The 21,232-nt window shown below is 42.5% G+C and overlaps 1 protein-coding gene across 2 annotated transcripts in view; it reads right to left on the reverse strand.

The window, feature by feature from the left end:
• The window catches only part of LOC140420933 (U2 snRNP-associated SURP motif-containing protein-like), a 113,800-nt gene that overhangs the window by 14,589 nt on the left and 77,979 nt on the right, over positions 1 to 21,232 (reverse strand). For both annotated transcript variants that reach the window (XM_072505096.1, XM_072505095.1), the window contains exons 15-21: positions 17,327 to 17,489; positions 16,958 to 17,037; positions 16,775 to 16,862; positions 13,765 to 13,893; positions 12,326 to 12,491; positions 9,980 to 10,075; positions 8,030 to 8,093 (exon numbers count right to left, since the gene is read on the reverse strand). In XM_072505096.1, the coding sequence (XP_072361197.1) occupies positions 8,030 to 8,093; positions 9,980 to 10,075; positions 12,326 to 12,491; positions 13,765 to 13,893; positions 16,775 to 16,862; positions 16,958 to 17,037; positions 17,327 to 17,489 (786 nt within the window). The remainder of the gene's footprint in view (positions 1 to 8,029; positions 8,094 to 9,979; positions 10,076 to 12,325; positions 12,492 to 13,764; positions 13,894 to 16,774; positions 16,863 to 16,957; positions 17,038 to 17,326; positions 17,490 to 21,232) is intronic.

Here is a 21,232-nt window from a genome sequence, read left to right on the forward strand (position 1 = left end):
AGATAGAGGATGGTCTCTGGGCAAACGCGTTGAGAAGAGTCAACGCGTCCACAACATGTGCCAGGCTCAGCCTGATACAATTCAAGGTTGTTCACCGGGCTCACATGACAGTGGCCCGCATGAGCAGGTTCTTTGGGGGGGGGGGGGGGGGGGAGCGAACCATGTCCACATGTTCTGGATATGTCCAAAGCTTAGGGGATTCTGGCAGGGGTTTGCAGATGTCATGTCCATGGTGTTAAAAACATGGGTGGCACCGAGTCCAGAGGTGGCGATTTTCAGGGTGTCGGAAGATCCGGGTATCCTGGAGAAAGAGGCAGCTGTTCTGGCCTTTGCTTCCCTGGTAGCCCGGAAACGGATATTATTAGACTGGAGGGACTCAAAGCCCCTGAAGTCGCAGACCTGGCCATCTGACATGGCTAGCTTTCTCTGGTTGGAGAAAATCAAGTTCGCTTTGAGAGGGTCAATGTTTTTTAAAATAAATTTAGAATACCCAATTATTTTTTTCCCCCAATTAAGGAGCAATTTAGCGTGGCCAATCCACCTAACCTGCACATCTTTGGGTTGTGGGGGCGAAACCCACGCAGACATGGGGAGAATGTGCAAACTCCACCCGGACAGTGACCCAGAGCCGGGATTCGAACACGGGTCCTCACCGCTGCAGTCCCAATGCTATCCACTGCGCCACATGCCGCCGAGAAAGGGTCAATGTTAGGGTTCGCCCAGAGGTGGCAACCGTTGGTTGACTTCTTTGCAGAAAATTAATCGTCAGCAGAAGGGGGGGGGGTTTAGTTGAGCTGAGAGTAGGGGGTTAATAAAGGTGGGACCTGGAAGGGAGGAAGCAGGCTTTTGCACTATGTTCATAGATTCATGTACATTGTTTATTTTGTTGTTGTTGTAAAACCAAAAATACCTCTATAAAATGTTTATTGAAAAAAAATAATAATTCAGCTGATCTAAGCAAAAAACCTACACAGCAAGAATAGTCCTGTCAAATCACAGCTCAGTCATGGATATCAAATTCAAACAATAACACGTATTAAAAGGTCACTGTCTTAAAACCTTTCAGCCATAGTACACCAAGAGGCTGGAAACTGGGTAAAACCACTCAGTCTGTATGTTTGACATGTAACAAAATCTTGTAAATATTAACTGTAATTGTAAACAGAGTGAGGAACATGCCGTATTGGAAGAAGCTGTTTGGCATACACCTTACGTAATATCAACTTTGAACTGTCATTTGAATGTTACAAATAAAGTTTATATTTGGACACAAAAGAATAGCTCGGAAGTACAGGAAATCTAACATCTCTCCAGAGGTTTCCTCCTACATCTTAGGCTAATTATAACAGAGAAATCCTGACTTTTGATGAGTATTTCTTATCCAGGATACCACGGAAAACAAATTTTAAAAATCCATTCTGCTTCCATGTTTTAAAATGCTGGTGATAATGGTACAACTCCATAAGAGTCAAAAAGTTGCCCATCTGACACAAATAGGATTATTTTTGTTCCAGTAAGATAATATACTAATTTGTCATTTATATATTAGATGTGCTAGTTTATGTAGCAACAAGTAGAAAGAGGAATGAATCTTTTCTAGCTGTACCTGAAATTTATTGCAATCTGGTGAAAAATTGCTGCTTGATCAGCCTGCCATAATGAGAGTTTCCTTGCCTGGGATATTTCAGATGAGCCCAATGTTATTGAGTCCACAAGTTCCGTGAAAATAATTTTATATTTGTTGAATATGTAAGTTTAAAATAATGATATACATGTTATGGGAAATTAAATTCAGGGCCCAATAAAACATGACCCATGACTACCTAGGAAACTGAAAATATTCCCAAATGAATCTTTTGGAAAGTGAATTAGATTATACACTTAGGAGTTTGATTTCAGGTTCAACACATGCTGGAAAGAACTCCACAAATAACTCAATACAGATGTCTGGATGAACACCAGAAAACAATTTTGTTCCACTTAACATTTTAGGCCTTACTTAATGGAAAGCTTCCTGTTAAACTAGTGGTGTTTATATTTAGGATAATAAATCTATCACTGGAACTCTATCCCAAACAATCAAGAACAAGCCTGCCAAAAGAGATGTCTAAGCTTATAAGCAAAACAGATTGCTGTATTTAAAATAGTTGAGCTAGAACATCTTCCAGCTAGTTTCCATACAAAGGGTCCATCATAAGCAGCTAATGTCGTGGGCAATTGCAAAATGAAGTGGAGCAACATTTTCTTTCAAGAAATGTTCTCAATTATTGGAAGTCTGCAATAAGGAAACATCACAAAGGTTGGAACAATGAAAGTCAAGAATAAAATCCTTTCTTGACCTGCCAGAATTTCCTCTTTGGGCCGAGCGAAGTACACTAGTGAATTGCTTCGGTGCAGAGTCCTTACATGGACTATTTCTCTGAATCAGCCAGTCTGAAATCAATTTGGAAGCACTCCATCAGCTCCCCAATTCAAACAACTGTGATTCTCAGTCTTGAGGCACAAAATAACTGCAGTTGGTCCAGCTACGAAGCAAATAGTGCCCTCTAACCAAAACATAAACAAATCACCAAACGGTTTACTGTATGAAAGTGGATTTTCAAGCATTGCAGCAATACGGAGACTGGGACAAGCAGACTGGTGTACCAACTCATCAGCACTACTTCAATAGTAGAACTGCACATTTAAATCGAGGCAATTTGTTGTAACTTACAGTGAATCAGCTTTACAGGTCAACACAAACAGTGCCACAACCAAAGCAGCAGAAGACTGGATGGACTTTATCCCAGCAGAAAGCCTTGGCTCTCACTCGATTCCCAGTTCAAAAGATGGTGTAAGCAGCAGAGAATGTGAACATTAGAAGGGATAATTCTGCTACTCTGAGTACTTTGAAAATAGGCAATCAAAAAAAAAAATCACACCCTAATTTAGTGTGCTTCAACTTAGACCCCACAACGTCTTTCAGCCTTTAGAGTTTGTTAACTATCAGGAATATGGAATCAATTTAACTCTGATAATACAGAAAGCTCCAGGATAGTGTTTTCTTAATTCTACCAAAACTGATTCTACCTCCTGCTCTTGCGAGCCAAGGTCAGGTCACACTATTGTACTAATGTAATCCTTGATTAACAGAGCCACCACCTTTTCTTAGCTACTTGTCTTTGCGAACTGTCAAAACTTCTTTAATATTCAGGTCCAAGCCTTGCTGGTCACTGCCAGGCACTTGTGTAGTACAATGTTACTTAGCAATTGTCAGCCAAGACTGAACGTTGTCTGGGTCTTGCTGCATATGGGCATGGACTGCTTCAGAACTGAGGAGTTTCCAATCGCTCTAAACATTGTGCAATCATCAGCAAACATCCCCATTTCTGACCTCATTATGCAAGAAAGGACATTGAGGAAGCAAGTGAAGTTGGTTGGATCTAGTAATTCCTGCAGCAATATCCTGGGACGGAGATGATTGACATTCAACAACCACAACCATCTTCCTTTGTGTTAGGTATGACTCCAACCCATGGAGTGTTCCCCCCCCCCCCCCCCCCCCCCGGATTCCCAATTACTTCAAAGTTGCTCAGGTTCTTTGATGTCATGCTCTATCAAATGCTGCCTTGATGTCAAGAAGTCACACTCATCTCAAATTCAGCTCTCATGTCCATGTTTGGACCAGTTATAATGAGGCCAGGAGCTGAGTGGCCCCGGTGGAACCCAAATCCAAAGTATCAGTGAACAGGTTATTACTGTGTAAGTGCTACTTGATAGCACTGTCAAAGACACCCTCCAGCACTTTACTGATAAGTGAAAGTAGACTGATGCGGTGGTAATTGGCCAGGATGGATTTATCTTGCTTTTTGTCCACAATTTTCCACTTCACCAGGTAGAAAAGTGTTGTACGCTGCACTGGAACAGGTTAACTAGGGGCATAGCTAGTTCTGGGGCACAAGTTCTTGCCGGAATGGTACCAGGGTCCAGTGCCTTCAGCTATTCCTTAATATCACATGGAGTGAATAGAAAAGATCCAGAAAAGACTGACATCTGTGACATTAAGGACCCCAGGAGGCAGAGGTGAATCATTCACTCAGCACTTCTGTTGTAAATGCCTTGTGTTGTGCATTGATGTGCTGGGTTCCCCCAGCATTAAGAATGGTATCTTCATGGAACCTCTTCCTCGGGTTATTTAATTATCTGCCACCATTCATAACTAGACGCGGTCGTATTACAGATTTTAGATCGGATCCATTGGCTGTGGGATTGCTTAGCTCTATCACTTGCGACTTCTGCTGATTTACATCCAAGTAATCCTGTGCAACTTGCCTCCTTTCCCATGCTTTACCTGCTGCCATGAGACTTCATTGGGTCCGGAGTCAATGTTGAGGGCTCACAGGGCAACCCTTTCCTGACTTCATATCACTGTGCTGCCACCTCTACTGGGTCTGACCTGATGTGGCGAGAGGGCACACACAGAGATGGTGACTGGGATATTGTCTGTAGTGCAAATGACTATGTCAGGCTGTTGCCTGACGAATTTATGGGACAGCTCTCCTAATTTTGGAGCTAGTAAGGAGGACTTTCCAAGGTTAACAGAGCTGGGTGTGCTGTTGCTAGTTTCAGTGCCTAAATGGATATTGGGTGTTCCATACGATTTCATTCCTTTATGACCATATAAGGGTTGATACAACCGAGTGGCTTGCGGCCATTTCAGAGGGCAGTTAAGAGTAAACCACATTGTTGGGGGGTTGGAGTCACATGCAAGGCAGACCAGGAAAGGGCAGTCCTTGCATAAAGGACATTAATGAATCAGATGACTTTTACTACTATCAATTTACTTCAAACCCTGGAATGGAAACCAACTTGTCCTTTAGTACCATGGATTTCTTCCCATAATGTGGAGATGCCGGCGTTGGACTGAGGTGAGATCAGTAAGAAGTCTTACAACACCAGGTTAAAGTCCAACAGGCTTGTTTTGATGTCACTAGCTTTCGGAGCACTGCTCCTTCCTCAGGTGAATGAAGAGGTATGTTCCAGAAACATATATATATATATATATACATATATATATAAACACATACATATATGAACATACCACAGACCCCAAGAGGCCAACAGCGAACCCAAGCAGACTACCAATGAACCGGAACAGCAGACCGAGAGATCTGCAGTGCGGCAACCGAAGAGGAAAGAGTCGAATTGGACCCCTCCGGAAGGCCGTTGCCCTAGACTCGACATGTATGCTCAAGCCGTCAGGAGTCGCGTCAATGCCAGATTCATCAGTCGCATTCACAAGACAGCCCCGAACGTCACCCAAGCACAACGCAACGCCATCCACGCTCTCAAGACCAACCACAGCATCGTCATCAAACCAGCAGACAAAGGAGGGGCCACTGTCATACTGAACAGAACGGACTACTGCAAAGAAGTATACCGACAACTGAACAACCAAGAACACTACAGACAGTTACCCGCAGATCCGACCAAGGAACACATCCGCCAACTTAGCAGACTGATCAAGACCTTGGATCCAGATCTTCAGAGCACCCTTCATGTGCTCTCATTCCACATTGGAGATCTCGACTGCCTCCCAAAAATACACAAGGCTGCCCTATCGTTTCAGGTAATGGGACCCAGTGTGAGAACCTCTCTGGCTACATCGAGGGCATCTTGAAACCCATCGTACAAGGTACGCCCAGCTTCTGTCGCGACACAACGGACTTCCTACAGAAACTCAGCACCCATGGACCAGTTGAACCAGGAACATTCCTCGTCACAATGGACGTCTCGGCACTCTACACCAGCATCCCCCATGACGACGGCATTGCTGCAACAGCCTCAGTACTCAACACCGACAGCTGCCAATCTCCAGACACAATTCTGCAACTCATCTGCTTCATTCTGGATCACAACATCTTCACCTTCGACAAGTTCTTCATCCAGACGCACAGAACAGCCATGGGGACCACATTCGCACCCCAATACGCCAACATCTTCATGCACAAGTTTGAACAAGACCTACTCACCGCACAGGACCTTCAGCGCGTTATACACCAGATACACCGATGACATTTTTTTCCTTTGGACCCACGGCGAAGAATCACTGAAACGACTACACGGTGACATCCATAAGTTCCATCAAACCATCAGGCTCACCATGGACTATTCTCCAAAATCAGTTGCATTCTTGGACACACTCGTCTCTATCAAGGACGGTCACCTCAGCACTTCGCTTTACCGCAAACCCACGGATAACCTCACGATGCTCCACTTCTCCAGCTTCCACCCTAAACACATTAAAGAAGCCATCCCCTATGGACAAGCTCTCGGTATACACAGGATCTGCTCAGACGAGGAGGAGCGTAACCGACATCTACAGACATTGAAAGCTGCCCTCGTACGAACGGGATATGGCGCTCGACTCATCGATCGACAGTTCCAACGCGCCACAGCAAAAAAACGCACCAACCTCCTCAGAAGACAAACATGGGACACAACCGACAGAATACCGTCGTCCAGTACTTTCCTGGAGCGGAGAAACTACGACATCATCTTCACAGCCTTCAACACGTCATCGACGAAGATGAACATCTTGCCAAGGTCATCCCCACACCCCTACTACTTGCCTTCAAACAACTGTGCAACCTCAAACAAACCATTGTTTGCAGCAAACTACCCAGCCTTCAGAACAGTGGCCACGACACCACACAACCCTGCCATGGCAATCTCTGCAAGACGTGCCAGATCATCGACATGGATACCACCATTACACGCGAGAACACCACCCACCAGGTACGCGGTACATACTCGTGCGACTCGGCCAACGTTGTCTACCTCATACGCTGCAGGAAAGGATGTCCCGAAGCGTGGTACATTGGCGAGACCATGCAGACGCTGCGACAACGAATGAACGGACATCGCGCGACAATCACCAGGCAGGGATGTTCCCTTCCAGTCGGGGAACACTTCAGCAGTCAAGGGCATTCAGCCTCTGATCTCCAGTTAAGCGTTCTCCAAGGCAGCCTTCAGGACGCGCGACAACGCAGAATCGCTGAGCAGAAACACATAGCCAAGTTCCGCACACGAGTGCGGCCTCAACCGGGACCTGGGATTCATGCCGCATTACATTCATCCCCCACCATCTGGCCTGCGAAATCCTACCAACTGTCCTGGCTTGACACAATTCACACCTCTTTAACCTGGGGTTAACCCATCTCTGGATCTGTAAAGATTTAATCACCTGCTAATGCTCGTATTCCAAGCATTGTCTGGCATCTTTGAATCGGTCTATATATACGTTTCTGGAACATACCTATTCATTCACCTGAGGAAGGAGCAGTGCTCCGAAAGCTAGTGACATTGAAACAAACCTGTTGGACTTTAACCTGGTGCTTTAAGACTTCTTATGGATTTCTTCATTATTGCTGCTTTGCTTATGTTAATTTTAGAACCATAGAAATCCAACAGTACAGAATGGCCATTCAGCCTATTGAGTCTGCACCGACCCTCTGAAAGAGTACTCTGCCCAAGCCCACTCCCCGCCCCATCCATTTAACCCCATAACCCCACCTAACCTGCATATCTTTGGACACTAAGGGTCAATTTTAGCATCAGCAATCCACCTAACATGCACATCTTTGGACTGTAGGAGGAAACAAGAGCACCTGGAGGAAGCCCACGCAGACACGGGGAGAAAGTGCCAACTCCACACAGTCACCCGAGGATGGAATTGAACCCGGGTCCCTGGCGCTGTGAAGCAGCAATGCTAACCACTGATTAATTATTAGTTTTTTTAGGGGTATCCAACATGCTGGCCATTTTTTTTAGGGGTATCCAATATGCTACTGCAAATACTGATACAAGATAATTATTCAATTTGATTGCAGCTGTGAAGGAAACAAATGTTTTCAGCATAAACGATCAGCAGTCATGCAAATTTGCATTCACAGATAGCTACTTTGCTTTTGAGCAACATAGTACAGCACACTAACATTCTTAAGGAAAGATGGTTATTAACCCACAAAGTTAGTTCAAAGCAACTCACTTAATCTCAATCTTTTCTTCTTCTCCTGGGTGGTCAAGCATATCCCATTTTGACATGGTAATTGCTGCAAAATTAACATTTATATTTCAGCACTTCATTTAGTCGAAGCAATTCTGTGTTTGTTAAAGTATTAAATGCCTCATAGTTACTAGGAACATAGAAATGTGTGTACTTTAAATCATTCCACGTTAGAAAAAGAACAAATGAGAGCTGCAGACATTATACCAATTATTCCACAGCTATCTATCCAAGCAGCTGACACATTGGGCAGGATTCTGCTAAGGGTGGCCTATCCACGGGCTGGAAAGTTTGGGGCAACCTGCCTCAGCCATTTCAGGAGCTCCGACTGGACTTTATGTCCAGGCAGCAAGTGAATTATCGTTCAGGTGCCCATCGCTTTCAGGGTTAAAAGCCTGTCTGAAAAAGCTAGCCGTCAATCAGAGAACTGACTACTTATTCAATACCAGCAGCATTCCTGGGAGTGGTGTCCATTGCTGAGCCAACAATGGGAGAAGCAGCATGAACACCACATTCGGAACAAGATAAAAACAGTTAGGGGTTGCAAGGGCCAGTCACGGAGGCCCAAACAAGGAGCGAGGTGCTACCATTACTGCTCGGAGAGGAGACTAACATGCCTAACCTTCAGCTTGTAGGGAGGCCACAATGTGTAGAAAAGGCAATTTCACCACACGGCTAATATACAAAATTTTAAAAACTGGACAAAGACCTCTTAATGACTGAAGCCAAGGCTGGTCATGACTCAAAACAAAAGGAACTTTCTAGCATTCAGAAAAGCTGACACCTCGTTATCTCAAAAATTACACTAACAACCCAATGAGCTGCAGGAGATCAACTTTCAAGGGAATTATACATAGGCTATATACATTTAAGCCAGGCCTAGCCAACTGAGTCTGCTAGTTTGCTAGGACAAAGGATCCAAAAACCTCTTGAAATTCTTAATGGTTGAAATATTAATAATCTCAAGAATCCAGGCAAAGAAATATAAATCCTTTGTCAAAGCAATGTGGAAGTCATGTCACATGACCCTCCTAGCTAGCAGAACCTGTTACCCTGTCCTGCTGTAGTGCCAATTAGTCTGCCATCTTCCATCAACCAAACAGCAGCTCTGAAAAAGGACACTGTCCAGGTTTGAATGCCTGATCCCATCTACACGGTTTCGCCTGGAATCTCTGTACCATCACCTGTGTGTGCCCATCTGAGTACAGAAGTCATCCTACTGGAAAAGTGGATCATTCAGCATCAGTTTCAGTCTGATCTTTGAAGGAATTCACCATTGGACTTTTGATTCTCGACTCTAGACTCACGTGAAACAATAATTCTTATTTTTTGGTGCCATGTACCTTTCTTTTCTTTATCCCTCTTTTACAATATGAACACAAAAAGGGGGGGATGGGAGATGAGAAACGCTGTGGATTTTCTTCCCGCATTTTTTGTGTAAAATAAACTAACCCTCTAAGTTTATTCAATCTCAACTTTCCTGAGGAATTAATAGAAAATTGGATCGCACCAAAACAGAGGGTTTGAGAAATACTGATATTTCTCAAAAACTGATCATTTATAAATTTAAAAATGCATCAAAATAAAGTCTTAACATGATTTTCACCAACAAATAATTCACTTATGCAGCTACTTGGCAAAAACTATACCATCCCCCATTATTTAATTACAAAATCTCCTTGAGCTGTTAGTGTTGTAACATCTTCTACAAACTCCAACATTTGAGAATATCTTCAAGTTACTTAAAGTGTTTAGGATTATTTAAAATACACTGATTTAAAAGAAATACTTATTTGGGAATTTTATTCAAAACCTAAATTTTTAATTGGGCAACAGATAGTTAAAATATTAAAAGACATTGAGGATTGGTCCAAAATAGTGCACAATGGTTTGTAGTGAGTATAAAAATTGAAGAAAATTGAAAGTTCATACCATGAGATTCCAACTCAGATTCATCCACAGTTTCCCATTTTGAAGGCGCAATCTTTAACAGTGGTTCTTCCTTTTTAATAGCCACCAGTTCCTCCACTATGCATCCAAAATAAAATAAAGATATGTGTTTCAAAACGTGCCACAAATTGAATAACATTGATTTATACAACAGGCTTTCCAATGCAACATCGCTAAGGGGCTCTCATTATGTGAATCACCGCAAGATTTCTCTGACATTTGTGACTAAATTGGTAGCACTCTCGTCTGAGTCAGAATGTTGTGTGTTCAAGTCCCATTCCAGGACTACAGCACAACAATCAAAGTTGACATTCCAGTGCAATACTGAAAGAGTGCTACATGGATGGAGATACCTTCTTTCAGATGAGATTGTATCTGTCCTCTCAAATCAATGTAAAAGATCCCACGGCATTATTGTGAAGACAAGCAGGGAAGTTATCTCAGTATCCTAATTAAAATTTATCCCTCATTCAACATCTCAAAAATAGTTTATCTGGTCAATATCACATTGCTGTTTGTGGGAACTGGCTGTGTGCAAATTGGTTGCCATGTTTCATGTGTTACAACAAAAGTACTTCAATTGCTTTCAAACACTTCGGGGTGTCCTGTGGTTTTGAAGGGTGTTATATAAATGCAAGTTCTTTGTCCTCTTTCTGTATGTTATATCCTTATTGGCGCTTGCCTGATGGCCTATTATCTTATTCATAGAATTTACAGTGCAGAAGGAGGCCATTCGGCCCATCGAGTCTGCACCGGCTCTTGGAAAGAGCACCCTACCTAAGGTCCACACCTCCACCCTATCCCCATAACCCAGTAACCCAACCCAACACTAAGGGCAATTTTGGACACTATGGGCAATTTAGCATGGCCAATCCACCTAACCCGCACATCTGGTGGATACATCATTGCTATCTGTGGAACAACCCTGTGTATATATAAGCTGTGATGCTTCCTACATGGCAATAATGACGACACTTGGAAAAATAATTAAAATACAAGTTTATTTTGTGAAAGCAACAGAGATGAAGTAACTTTTGAATGAGAATACGTATGCTCCTCTAATTTAGAATGACAGTAGATGAGCTAGAATATAAGGTGGGTTCCACAGGACTGAAACTCCAAATATTACTCAACTCCTTTATGAAGATGACCAATAACACAGAGGACAGCACATATCCCTGAATACGTCAAAACTGTGCACAGGTTTAGTTTCTATTTGAACTTGGCTATGCATAAAAGCATTCAAAAGAAATGAGCTGTATTCCTTAAAAGGTAAACAAAAGAGTGAGAAAATTCCAAATAAGCTTCACACATCATCACACAAATCCTGTGAAAAATCTTGAAATTTCCCAAGTAACTCTTTCCAGTGTACCGTCAGTACTAACATACCTCAGAAACATTCCTTGCCTAATACTAACTCAATGATTACAAGTATTGCTTAGTTCACGTATGTAATAAGTTACCTTAAAACAAACAATAGATTTTCAGTATAATAGATCACTTGATTTTGAAAAAATACTTTAATTTTAAATGTTTCCAACCATGGGAAAAAAAGTTACCACCCCTACCCTCAAAATTAAATGCACGATTCTCCCAAAAACCCTCTTAAGTTGATTTATGTCGGTTTTTTCACGGAGTTCCCCACCGCTATTCAATGATACATAGTCACTTTTCTGGGCCCTGACGGGGGTTTCTCACCGGTTTAGCCCACACTTACAATTTTTTTTCGTACTAGGGAGCTGAGCTCAGAGATCGGGCCATCATTTTGAAAAGGTGCCCCGATCTCTAACTGAGCTTGAGGGTCCCCACACTCCCCCCATGGACAATGTCACCCCCAACATACATGGACACTACCGGGAACCTCCCGGGGCCGTTCCGCCTGGTCCACGTTTGTGTGGAGTATCCCTGATCGCCAACCGTATGCAGCCTCCCTGGGGAGGCTGGTGGATCCTGTGCAGGTAGGTCGTACGTAGGTTTACGACGTACGTCCGTGAACGCCATTCGGTCCCACCCATTTGAGGTGGAGTTCCGGCTCCGTCGTCTCGCAGTACTTCGGAGAATCCCTGGAGGTGCTGAGCCTGTCAGGAGGCTCGCTGCAAGCCTCAAGCGAGAGCACAACCCGGCCAGAGAATCGCGCCCTGAATCTGCAATTGCCAGTCTCTTACCACTGCAAATCATCTTCCGCACTATTGTTAATGTGCTTACTTTAAATTTAAATGTTTCCAACATTGTGTAAAAAAGGTTACCTCCCCTACCCTCAAAAATAAATCTGTAATTGCCAGTCTCACCACTGTAAATCATCTTTGCCAATATTGTTAATGTGCTTACTTGGCATTCCATCAAGGTCATCCTCAACCAATTTCAACGGAATTCCATCAATATCATCTAATGGTGCGCCGTCTAGTGGGATTCCATCAATTGGTAATCCATCAACATCATCCAATGGAGCAACTTGGTCACTGTCAATCGGTGTACCATCTACATCGTCAGTCACCTGAATAAATACACATTACAGGAACACACGGAGAAGTTCATTCAAATTTAATACTGACAAATCACACAAATATCTTGGGTGCTTACATCTAAGTCATCGGATATCGGTTTAAGTGAACAAGGGAGGTGGTGGAAATGACTGATTCATTCAAATGCAAATTAGATAAATTTCACGCAGAAAATAAAATTTTAGGATGCAATATATTTGAGACCAGAGGTATGATTGGCTTTGGAGGAACAGGAGACTTTATACCTCTGCTTGCCAAAGGTTTCCGATTCTGGGGTGGAGCTTCTTTCTGGCTTCTCTGAGTCTATTGTAGACTATTCAGCAAAAGTGAAATAGTGTTTATATTAAAATGCAATGGGAAATGTAATAGTATTTTCCAGTTGAAATTACATTGGCTTGAACTATTTCAGGTGTATTTATTCAATGGGTTTAGTGCGTTAGCTGTATTTTGAAGCTCAGGATTAGGATCTGATAGTAGGAAATAGCTCCTGGTTGGTTAAAATTTACAAGCACTTAGTGGGTTAATGCAGTTTGGTCATGTTGGGAGGCTAGGTGAAGGCTCAGAGAACTATAGGGGAGGCATTTGGGAATAGCAGCAATACAGAAATGTTGAGTGTGAAGGATCCTAGTAGTAGAAGTCTTTACGGTCACAAGTAGGCTTACATTAACACTGCAATGAAGTTACTGTGAAAAGCCCCTAGTCGTCACATTCCGGCGCCTGTTCGGGTACACAGAGGGCGAATTCAGAATGTCCAAATTACCTAACAGCACATCTTTCAGGACTTGTGGGAGGAAACCGGTGCGCCCGGAGGAAACCCACGCAGGCACTGGGAGAACATGCCAGTGACCCAGAGCCGGGATCAAACCCAGGTCCTCAGCGCAGTAGGCAGCAGTGCTGACCACTGCACTGCTAGTATTTTCTTTTACTAACAATCTTGCCAAGCTTTTTCCATCACAGAAGAAACAATAACAAAGCCAAATAAGCTTTCACCACCTTACTTTACAAACACTTACAAAAAGGAATTTCCCATTTAGTGCTGAGTTAGCTGAAGATCATGTGTTGCCTTGTGTTCCGGGGATAATATTGGGTGCAGCTGCTGTGCCCAAACCATCAATCATCGCTAACTAAAGTTTACCTCAAGAATCACTGCTTGCGACAGCAAATGACATCCCCAGACTGAGAAAGCAAATTCAAAGAGAAAAGCCAAGAAAAGAAAGAGTTTGATTCGCTGTCTAATAGCATTGAAAAGATAATTTAAGTACATACTACAGGTCTTTCTGATAAATCATCGTCCAGTTTCATTAGTCCAAGGAATATATTCTGCAGCCTAATGAGGAATGGTTCCGGATACACAGCCCAGTCTTCCCATGCTCTAAAGCATGTCATTATCCTTTGCTAAACAGAAACAAAGTAAAGCACAACTATTGTTTTAAACTGTTATGGGACATAAGTGAGGTCAGTTTATGTCAAACATTATTTTAATGTACAAGTTACAGCTTATCTGTACAGAAAGTGCCAGATGTCCCAATAAATAGCATGTGACACAGGCCTTCAGTGCACAATTATAAGTAAACCAACTGAAAGGAATATTAGAAATGTAGCAAGAAAAAACAACTTTTGCTATTATCAAAAGAAACAAATCACTAAAGGCTGTTAAAACCAGCACTGTATCATAAATGCTCCATAAACAACTGTGCTAAATTAAAATCCCACACAAAGTAGTGGGATTTTAAAGTAGCATGGACAGGGCATTTGGCACACAGAATTAATGCACGGTTATTCCTTCACTCAAACCTGGACTTGATTCCAACCAAGCAATCAACATTGTCGCAACTGGAGTCAAAGTTGTCAAGAGGACAGGCAGCTCAAAACTAGTGAACAGGGGTTGATAAAATCCTCTTTCACATTTTCAAAGATTGGAAGTAATGTCAATTTGAGGACTATCAACCCAGTTTCTAACAGCTCAAAGTTGCTGCATCTTTGCACTATTGTTGCTTTTAAGATAACAATGTTGATGTGAAAACTTGAAAAAAGATTAAATGCTAGTGCAACAAGGGTATAACCTTTATGGTTGGGGTGAGGTAACTTAGAGAAATTTTAATTTGGAATCCAGGTGTTATTCCTAATCTGAAAGTGCTCAATCCTGACAATATATACAAGCAGTGGGACAGCACTCTATTCCCAATGAACGCCAACTTTGATGAGTGGCAAGAATAAAAAGAATATATCAACCAAGTAGCAATTAGATTTCAGTATGGTGAAAATAAGGTTCACACACTAATGAATTTCAAATAGGCAATAAAGCAAAATGACTTAGATTTTATGTAAAGTAATAGGGTCCTTTATACTGCATGACAAGTAGTCTCAGTGAAAGGAAGTCTGGAAAGGAGGACTTAACTTACTCGTTTTTTTGAACGATTGTTTATTGGAGGTATATCAAATATGTACAGAGACAAAACCAATTAAAGAGGCAAAACAAACAAACCGTGATATAATAACATATAATATAATAATTTTTAAAGAAAGGTAGCAGGGATAGGCCCTCACGTCTGTCGTTGGTAAATTATTGGAGAGAATTCTCAGGGACAGGCCTTACACCCATTTGGAAACAAATGGACTCATAAGCGATAGACAGCATGGTTTTGTGAAGGTGAGGTCGTGCTTCACTAACTTGATCCGAGTTTTTTTGAGGAGGTGACAAAGATGATTGATATGGGGAGGGTGGTGGATGTTGTTTACATGGACTTCAGTAAAGTCTTTGACAAGGTGCCTCATGGCAGACTGGTACAAAAGGTGAAGTCACACGGGATCAGAGGTGAGGTGGTAAGATGGTTACAGAACTGGCTGGGTCACAGAAGGCAAAGGGTAGCAGTAGAAGGGTGTTTTTCTGAATTACAGGTTGTGACTAGTGGTGTTCCACAGGGATCTGTGTTGGGCCTCTGTTGTTTGTAGTGCATATAAGCAATGTGGAGGAAAATGTAGCCGGTCTGATTAGTAAGTTCGCGGATGACACCAAGGTTGGTGGAATGGCAGATAGTGTTGAGGATTGTCAGAAGATACAGCAGGACATAGATAGGTTGGAAACTTGGGCAGAGAAATTGCAAATAGAGTTTAATCCAGACAAATGTGAGCTAATGCATTTTGGTAGGTCAAACAGAGGGGGAATATACAGTAAATGGCAAACCTCTTAGGAATATAGAGATCCGTGCATGCATGTCCACAGATCTTTGAAGGTGGCAACACAAGTGGACAAGGTAGTTAAGTAAGCATACGGAATGCTTGTCTTCATTGGACGGGGCATCGAGTATAAAAACTGGCAAGTCATGCTACATTTGTATAGATCCTTGGTACGGCCGCACTACCAGAAGCTTTGGAGAGGGTGCAAAGGAGGTTGACCAGGATGTTGCCTGGTGGGTATTAGCTTAGGGTATTAGTGGAGAGGCTGAATAGACTAGGACTGTTTTAATTAGAAAGACGGTTGAGGGGTGACCTGATAGAGATGTACAAGATTATGAGGGGCATGGATAGAGTGGATGAGCAGGCACTCTTTCCCAGGGTGGAAGGGTCAGTCACCAGGGGGCATAGGTTTAAGATCCGTGGGGCAAAGTTTAGAGGAGATGTGCGATGCAGGTTTATTTACGCAGAGTGTGGTGAGTGCCTGGAATGGTTGCCAGGGGAGGTTGTGGAAGCAGATACATTTACAGCATTCAAAAGGCATCTTGACAAACACATGGATAGGATGGGTATAGAGGGATACTGCACAAGGAAGTGCTGAGGGTTTTGGCAAAGGTTGGTAACATGACCGAAGGGCCCGTTTCTATGCTGTATTGTTCTTTGTTCCAATACATGGCAAACCCAACGTATATGCAATCCCCCCCACCCCCTTTCCCCCAAACGCAATCATTTTCAATAGGGTTAAAATATTCTTCATGAAATTTCTTTCAACTTTTTATAAATATGCTTTGGACACTCTCCAATGGAATTATCCTTTTCTGCTTGGCCACTCCATGGGTGTCAATTTAAAGGAACATCCTTGTTGAGGCAACAGGCAGTACGATCAACTAATCCAACAACTGTAGCTGAGCATGTCTGCCTTAGAAATTGAGATCCAAGGCTACCAGCTCTCAGAGTAGTTTCAAACCAAGAACACGCTGTGTTCCCCGAAATTTTAATGATGGCAAACTGAAATTTTAAATTACAGCAACGATAATGTGTTATACAAAGAGAACGTCCTGTACTTTCATTCAACTATAAACTCTTTGTGGCAAAAACTTACCTTGAACTGCTCTGCCTGAAGTCTCGCTTGAATCACTTTATGGGCCTCATGCATATCAGTAAATATTTGAGGGAGCTTGGTTTCAAAACTGTTAAAGAAATAAAGCACTCTTCAAATTACACAAGCTATGCCTTTCCAGAAGTAAGTTCAAAAGATTTATACCAAAAAAAAGATGAGACTTACTATTTCCTATAATAAGATGCATTGGCTACTTTAGCACAGGAATTATACAGAATGTCAGACACCAAGTATAGCCTCGCTATCTGAAAAGTAAAGCATAGGTCTCAGCTTTTGACTCTCATAAGCATCAGGTCTCAAATTACAGGTGCAAGCTTCAATGTTGGGTTTGAGTAATGTCCCAAATTATTAACCCAATACATAAAATTATATATTAAGCTTGCTGGAGGACTTTACTAACATCATGAAACACAATGAAACTTGTTAAGATTTCATGTTATATAATTGACGCTAGATGATATCAGCACGAAACAGTGACCAAATATTTACATGCTTTAACATGTGCGTACACAACTTTAACTTCTGCAAATTTACCTTTTTCTGCAGTGGAGTTTGTAAAATAGACAGTGATTCTGCAATGCAATCCACTATTTCCTCTGCAGCCTCTGCATTATTCAAACAGAAGACCATAGCATCACCTATATCATTCCGATGAGGTGCCAAGCCTCTCAAGATATTCTCCAATTTATCTCTTTGCCTGAAAGTTTTACAGTGAGTTAGTCACATATTAAACTTGGACATTAACACATCTACATACCAAAATGAAACTTAACAAAAAAATGCAAATAATGCTCAGACGTGTCCACTTTCTAAATAATTATCTTTAATGCAGTTGTTGCATCAATTAAATCCCTGGTTCTCTGTCACAAAATCTACAATGATAACGCTTAGCCTGCTATTCTATGAGCAAAAGGGAAAGGGATATGGCCTTAAATGATTAAAACTTAACAATGACGTAAAAGTAGAAATGGACATGATATCTTACATTTCAGAAAATGATTTTCAATCTGTATTAATGACAACCTTTACTGTTTCAAGCAGGCTTTAACCTCAATTATTCCCATGCAGCACTAAGATTTTTGATATCTCACTGTTAAATGTTCAAGATTCTGACGATAGTTGTACTCAGTGAAAGTGATCTCAAACCTCCCTATAAATTGATACAAGCTTAAAATATATTTCACTGAAAAATTAACATCACCTGAATCATTCAAGCAGTTATTAATGTGCAAATCTCCCAGCAACTTGTGGCGAGGACACAATACCCAGTTAATTGCCATTTCGCCACAGGTTCCTGGCTCAACTGCATCATTGTTGTTAGTGTCACGAGAATGATATCTGCCCTGTAAAAGTTGCTGTATCCAAATTAATTACCCATTAAACTTGCCACAGAAAATGGAGTCTAGTAATTATCAGGGGAAGTATCCTTTTACAGATGCTGCAATAATTGTCAATGACAGCCAATAAATCTCTCATGGCCAGAAAGTAAACAATTGTAAGTGGTATGTCTAATTCCTTCAGATTATGAATGGTTTTAAGAAATTTTAAAAATGTTACTTAATTGAAATAATTCTTACTTTTCCTTTGACTCTCACACAATCCAATTTTTGTTCCCCCCTCTAATTTCAATCTGCGGCTGAGTTGACACTGGATTCACCCACACTATTCTGTCTAGTAAAAACAAAGCGGCCTAAACTATCGCACCTGCACAAAAAGGTGTGCAGGCTAGATGGATTGGCCATATCTTTTTATTAAAACAGTAAAAAATATATAGACGGCCAAATGGTACAAACACTAATTTTATGTTGGAGAAAGAGAGTACCCTCCCCTCAGTACCAACGTACCGGGGGGGGGGGGGGGGGGGTAGGATACTCAGATTATTAAAACACTTCACAACACAGTTGTACAAAAAACAAACGGTACAAGCACTAAACCTTTCGCTGGAGAGACCAGATACCCTCGCCTCTGTACCAACAGAAGGGAAAGGAAGTGGGGTGGTGGGGAGAGATGGGAAAGGAGGATGATGGGGAGGGAGGGAGTCGGGATGTTGGTGGAGAGGAGGGCCCAATAGGACACTGCCTGAACTATCTACGGAGGCAGAAAAACAAAAGAATCATGCTAAATTGCCTCTTAATTGGAAAAAAGAACTGGGCACTCTAAATTTTTTTAAAAATCAGGTCCAACCCCATTAAGACTGTCTTAATGATCAATGGCCGTCCCCTGAAAATAGAGGTTGACACTGGCGCTGTGGCCTCGGTCAGAAGGGATTCAAACCTTTAAGGGTGATGTACACGGGAGAGACATCAAAAAAAGTGGGGACAACCTCCTTGCTTGCATCTTATAGGAACCAGTCAGCTCAGCTACCACCATAGTGACTGAAGGACAGAGGCCCTGACTTGCGGGACGGAACTGATTCAAACAAATAAAACTGAACTGTCTGGAAATATTCAGTGTCCAGGATGGGGGATTCCAAGAGCTTTGATGTAAAAATCAGGAGGCATTCCATAGAGAACTGGTTGGATAAAGGGGGTTAATGCTAAGATTTATCTAAACCCCAAGGCGACACCTAGCTTTTTCCAAGCTCAACCAGTGCCATATGCGTTACACCAGAAAGTAGAGGTGGAAATGAAGAAGTTGGAAGACAGGCGTTATCAAGCCAGGTGCAGTTTTCCAAATGGGTCACACCCATCGTTCTCGTTCTGAAACCGGACAACACGGAGGATCGGCAGGCATTACAAACTAACGGTAAACAGTGGAGCTCAGCTGGTTCATTCCCCCATTCCAAAGGGGGACCGCTACGCCAAGTTAGAGGGGGTCTCAAATATACTAAGCTAGATCCAAGTCATGCTCATCAATAGCTGGAACTGGAAGAAGACTCCAGAAAATTAATTACAATAAATACCCACAAGAGGTCACATCAGTAGACGCTTCGATTGCCATTTGGTGTTTTGTCAGCTGGCATACGTTTAAAACACGAGAAATGTATGTTTCGAGCTGATTAGGTGACGTATCTTGGATTCAAAGTGGATGAAAAGGGATTGCATCCCCTTGATGACATGGCGAAAGCTATTAAGGGAATGCCTGCACCTAAGAATGTGACAGGAGGGGAGGCAGTGGCATAGTAGTATTGTCACTGGACTAGTAATCCAGACACCCAGGGTAATAATTTGGGAACCCTGGTTCTAAACCCACCATGGCAGATAGTGAAATGAGAGTTCAATAAAGTATCGGGAATTAAAAGTCTAATGATGACCATGAAATCATTATTGATTGTCGTTAAAAACCCACCTGGTTCACTAATGTCCTTTAGGGAAAGAAATCTGCCATCCTTACCTGGTCTACATGTGACTCCAGATCTACAGCAATGTGGTTGACTCTTAAAATGCCACTCAGTTCAAGGGCAATTAGGGATGGGCAACAAATGCTGGCCTTGCCTGCGATGTCCACATCCCATGAAAAGAAAAAAACTGAAGTCCTACAGGAATTGTCAATTACTACATGCGATTCCTGCAGAACGTATCAACAATTCTGGCCCCTTTACACCAGCTTTTTTAAAAAATCAGCGATGGAAGTGGGGAGACAAGCAGAAAGAAGCGTTTGCCCAAGTCAAACAGGCCTTATAGTCATCAACATTGCTCGTGCACTTGACCTGAGCAACCCCTTAGTATTCACTTGTGATGCCTCGCTGTGTGTAGTTGGAAGAGTTCTATCCCATTGAATGACAGGAGGGCCAATTGGAAAGGAATATTGAGTTTCCTTCGTGGACCTTGTCAGGCGATAAGAAAAGTAATCTCAAATCAACAAAGAAAGGCTAGCAGTCATTTACGCTGTAATTAAATTTCACCAGGACATCTACAGATGATACTTTGCCATTGTGTCAGACCACATGCCATTGTTGGTGCATTGCCAGGCGGATAAGCCATGCCGTCTATTGCCTTGGCCAGGGAATAGAGATGGGCCTTGCTACTGGCAGCATACAGATACACTCTCCAACAAAGGCCAGGAACACAGATCTCATATGCAGATGCACTTAGCCACCCCCCATTGCCACAGACCATACTGTCACCGCTTATTTCACAGGAGTTAATATTGGCATTGCATTTTTTGAACACCCTCCCTGTCTCAACGGTCGACATTAAGTCGTGGACAGATAAGGACACATTGCTCTCGATGGTCACGAAAGTGATGCTGACGTGGTGCCACTTTGACAAGGCAAAGCAAATGAGGCCGCATTTGCAATGCAGGGGCTAGATAACCTGCGAAGACCGGGTGTTATTGTGGGGGTCCCTTGTCATCATATCACCCCTGGGGTGATAGCCACTGGTCCAAGAGTTACATGATGCCCATCTTTACCAGAGCAGAATGAAAGCATTGGCCAGAAGCCATGTCTGGTGGCCTGGCACTGACAGAGAAATTGAACAAATAGTTGAGCAGTGAGAG

Source organism: Scyliorhinus torazame, chromosome 5, assembly GCF_047496885.1.
Source record: "Scyliorhinus torazame isolate Kashiwa2021f chromosome 5, sScyTor2.1, whole genome shotgun sequence".
NCBI classification, from domain to species: domain Eukaryota; kingdom Metazoa; phylum Chordata; class Chondrichthyes; order Carcharhiniformes; family Scyliorhinidae; genus Scyliorhinus; species Scyliorhinus torazame.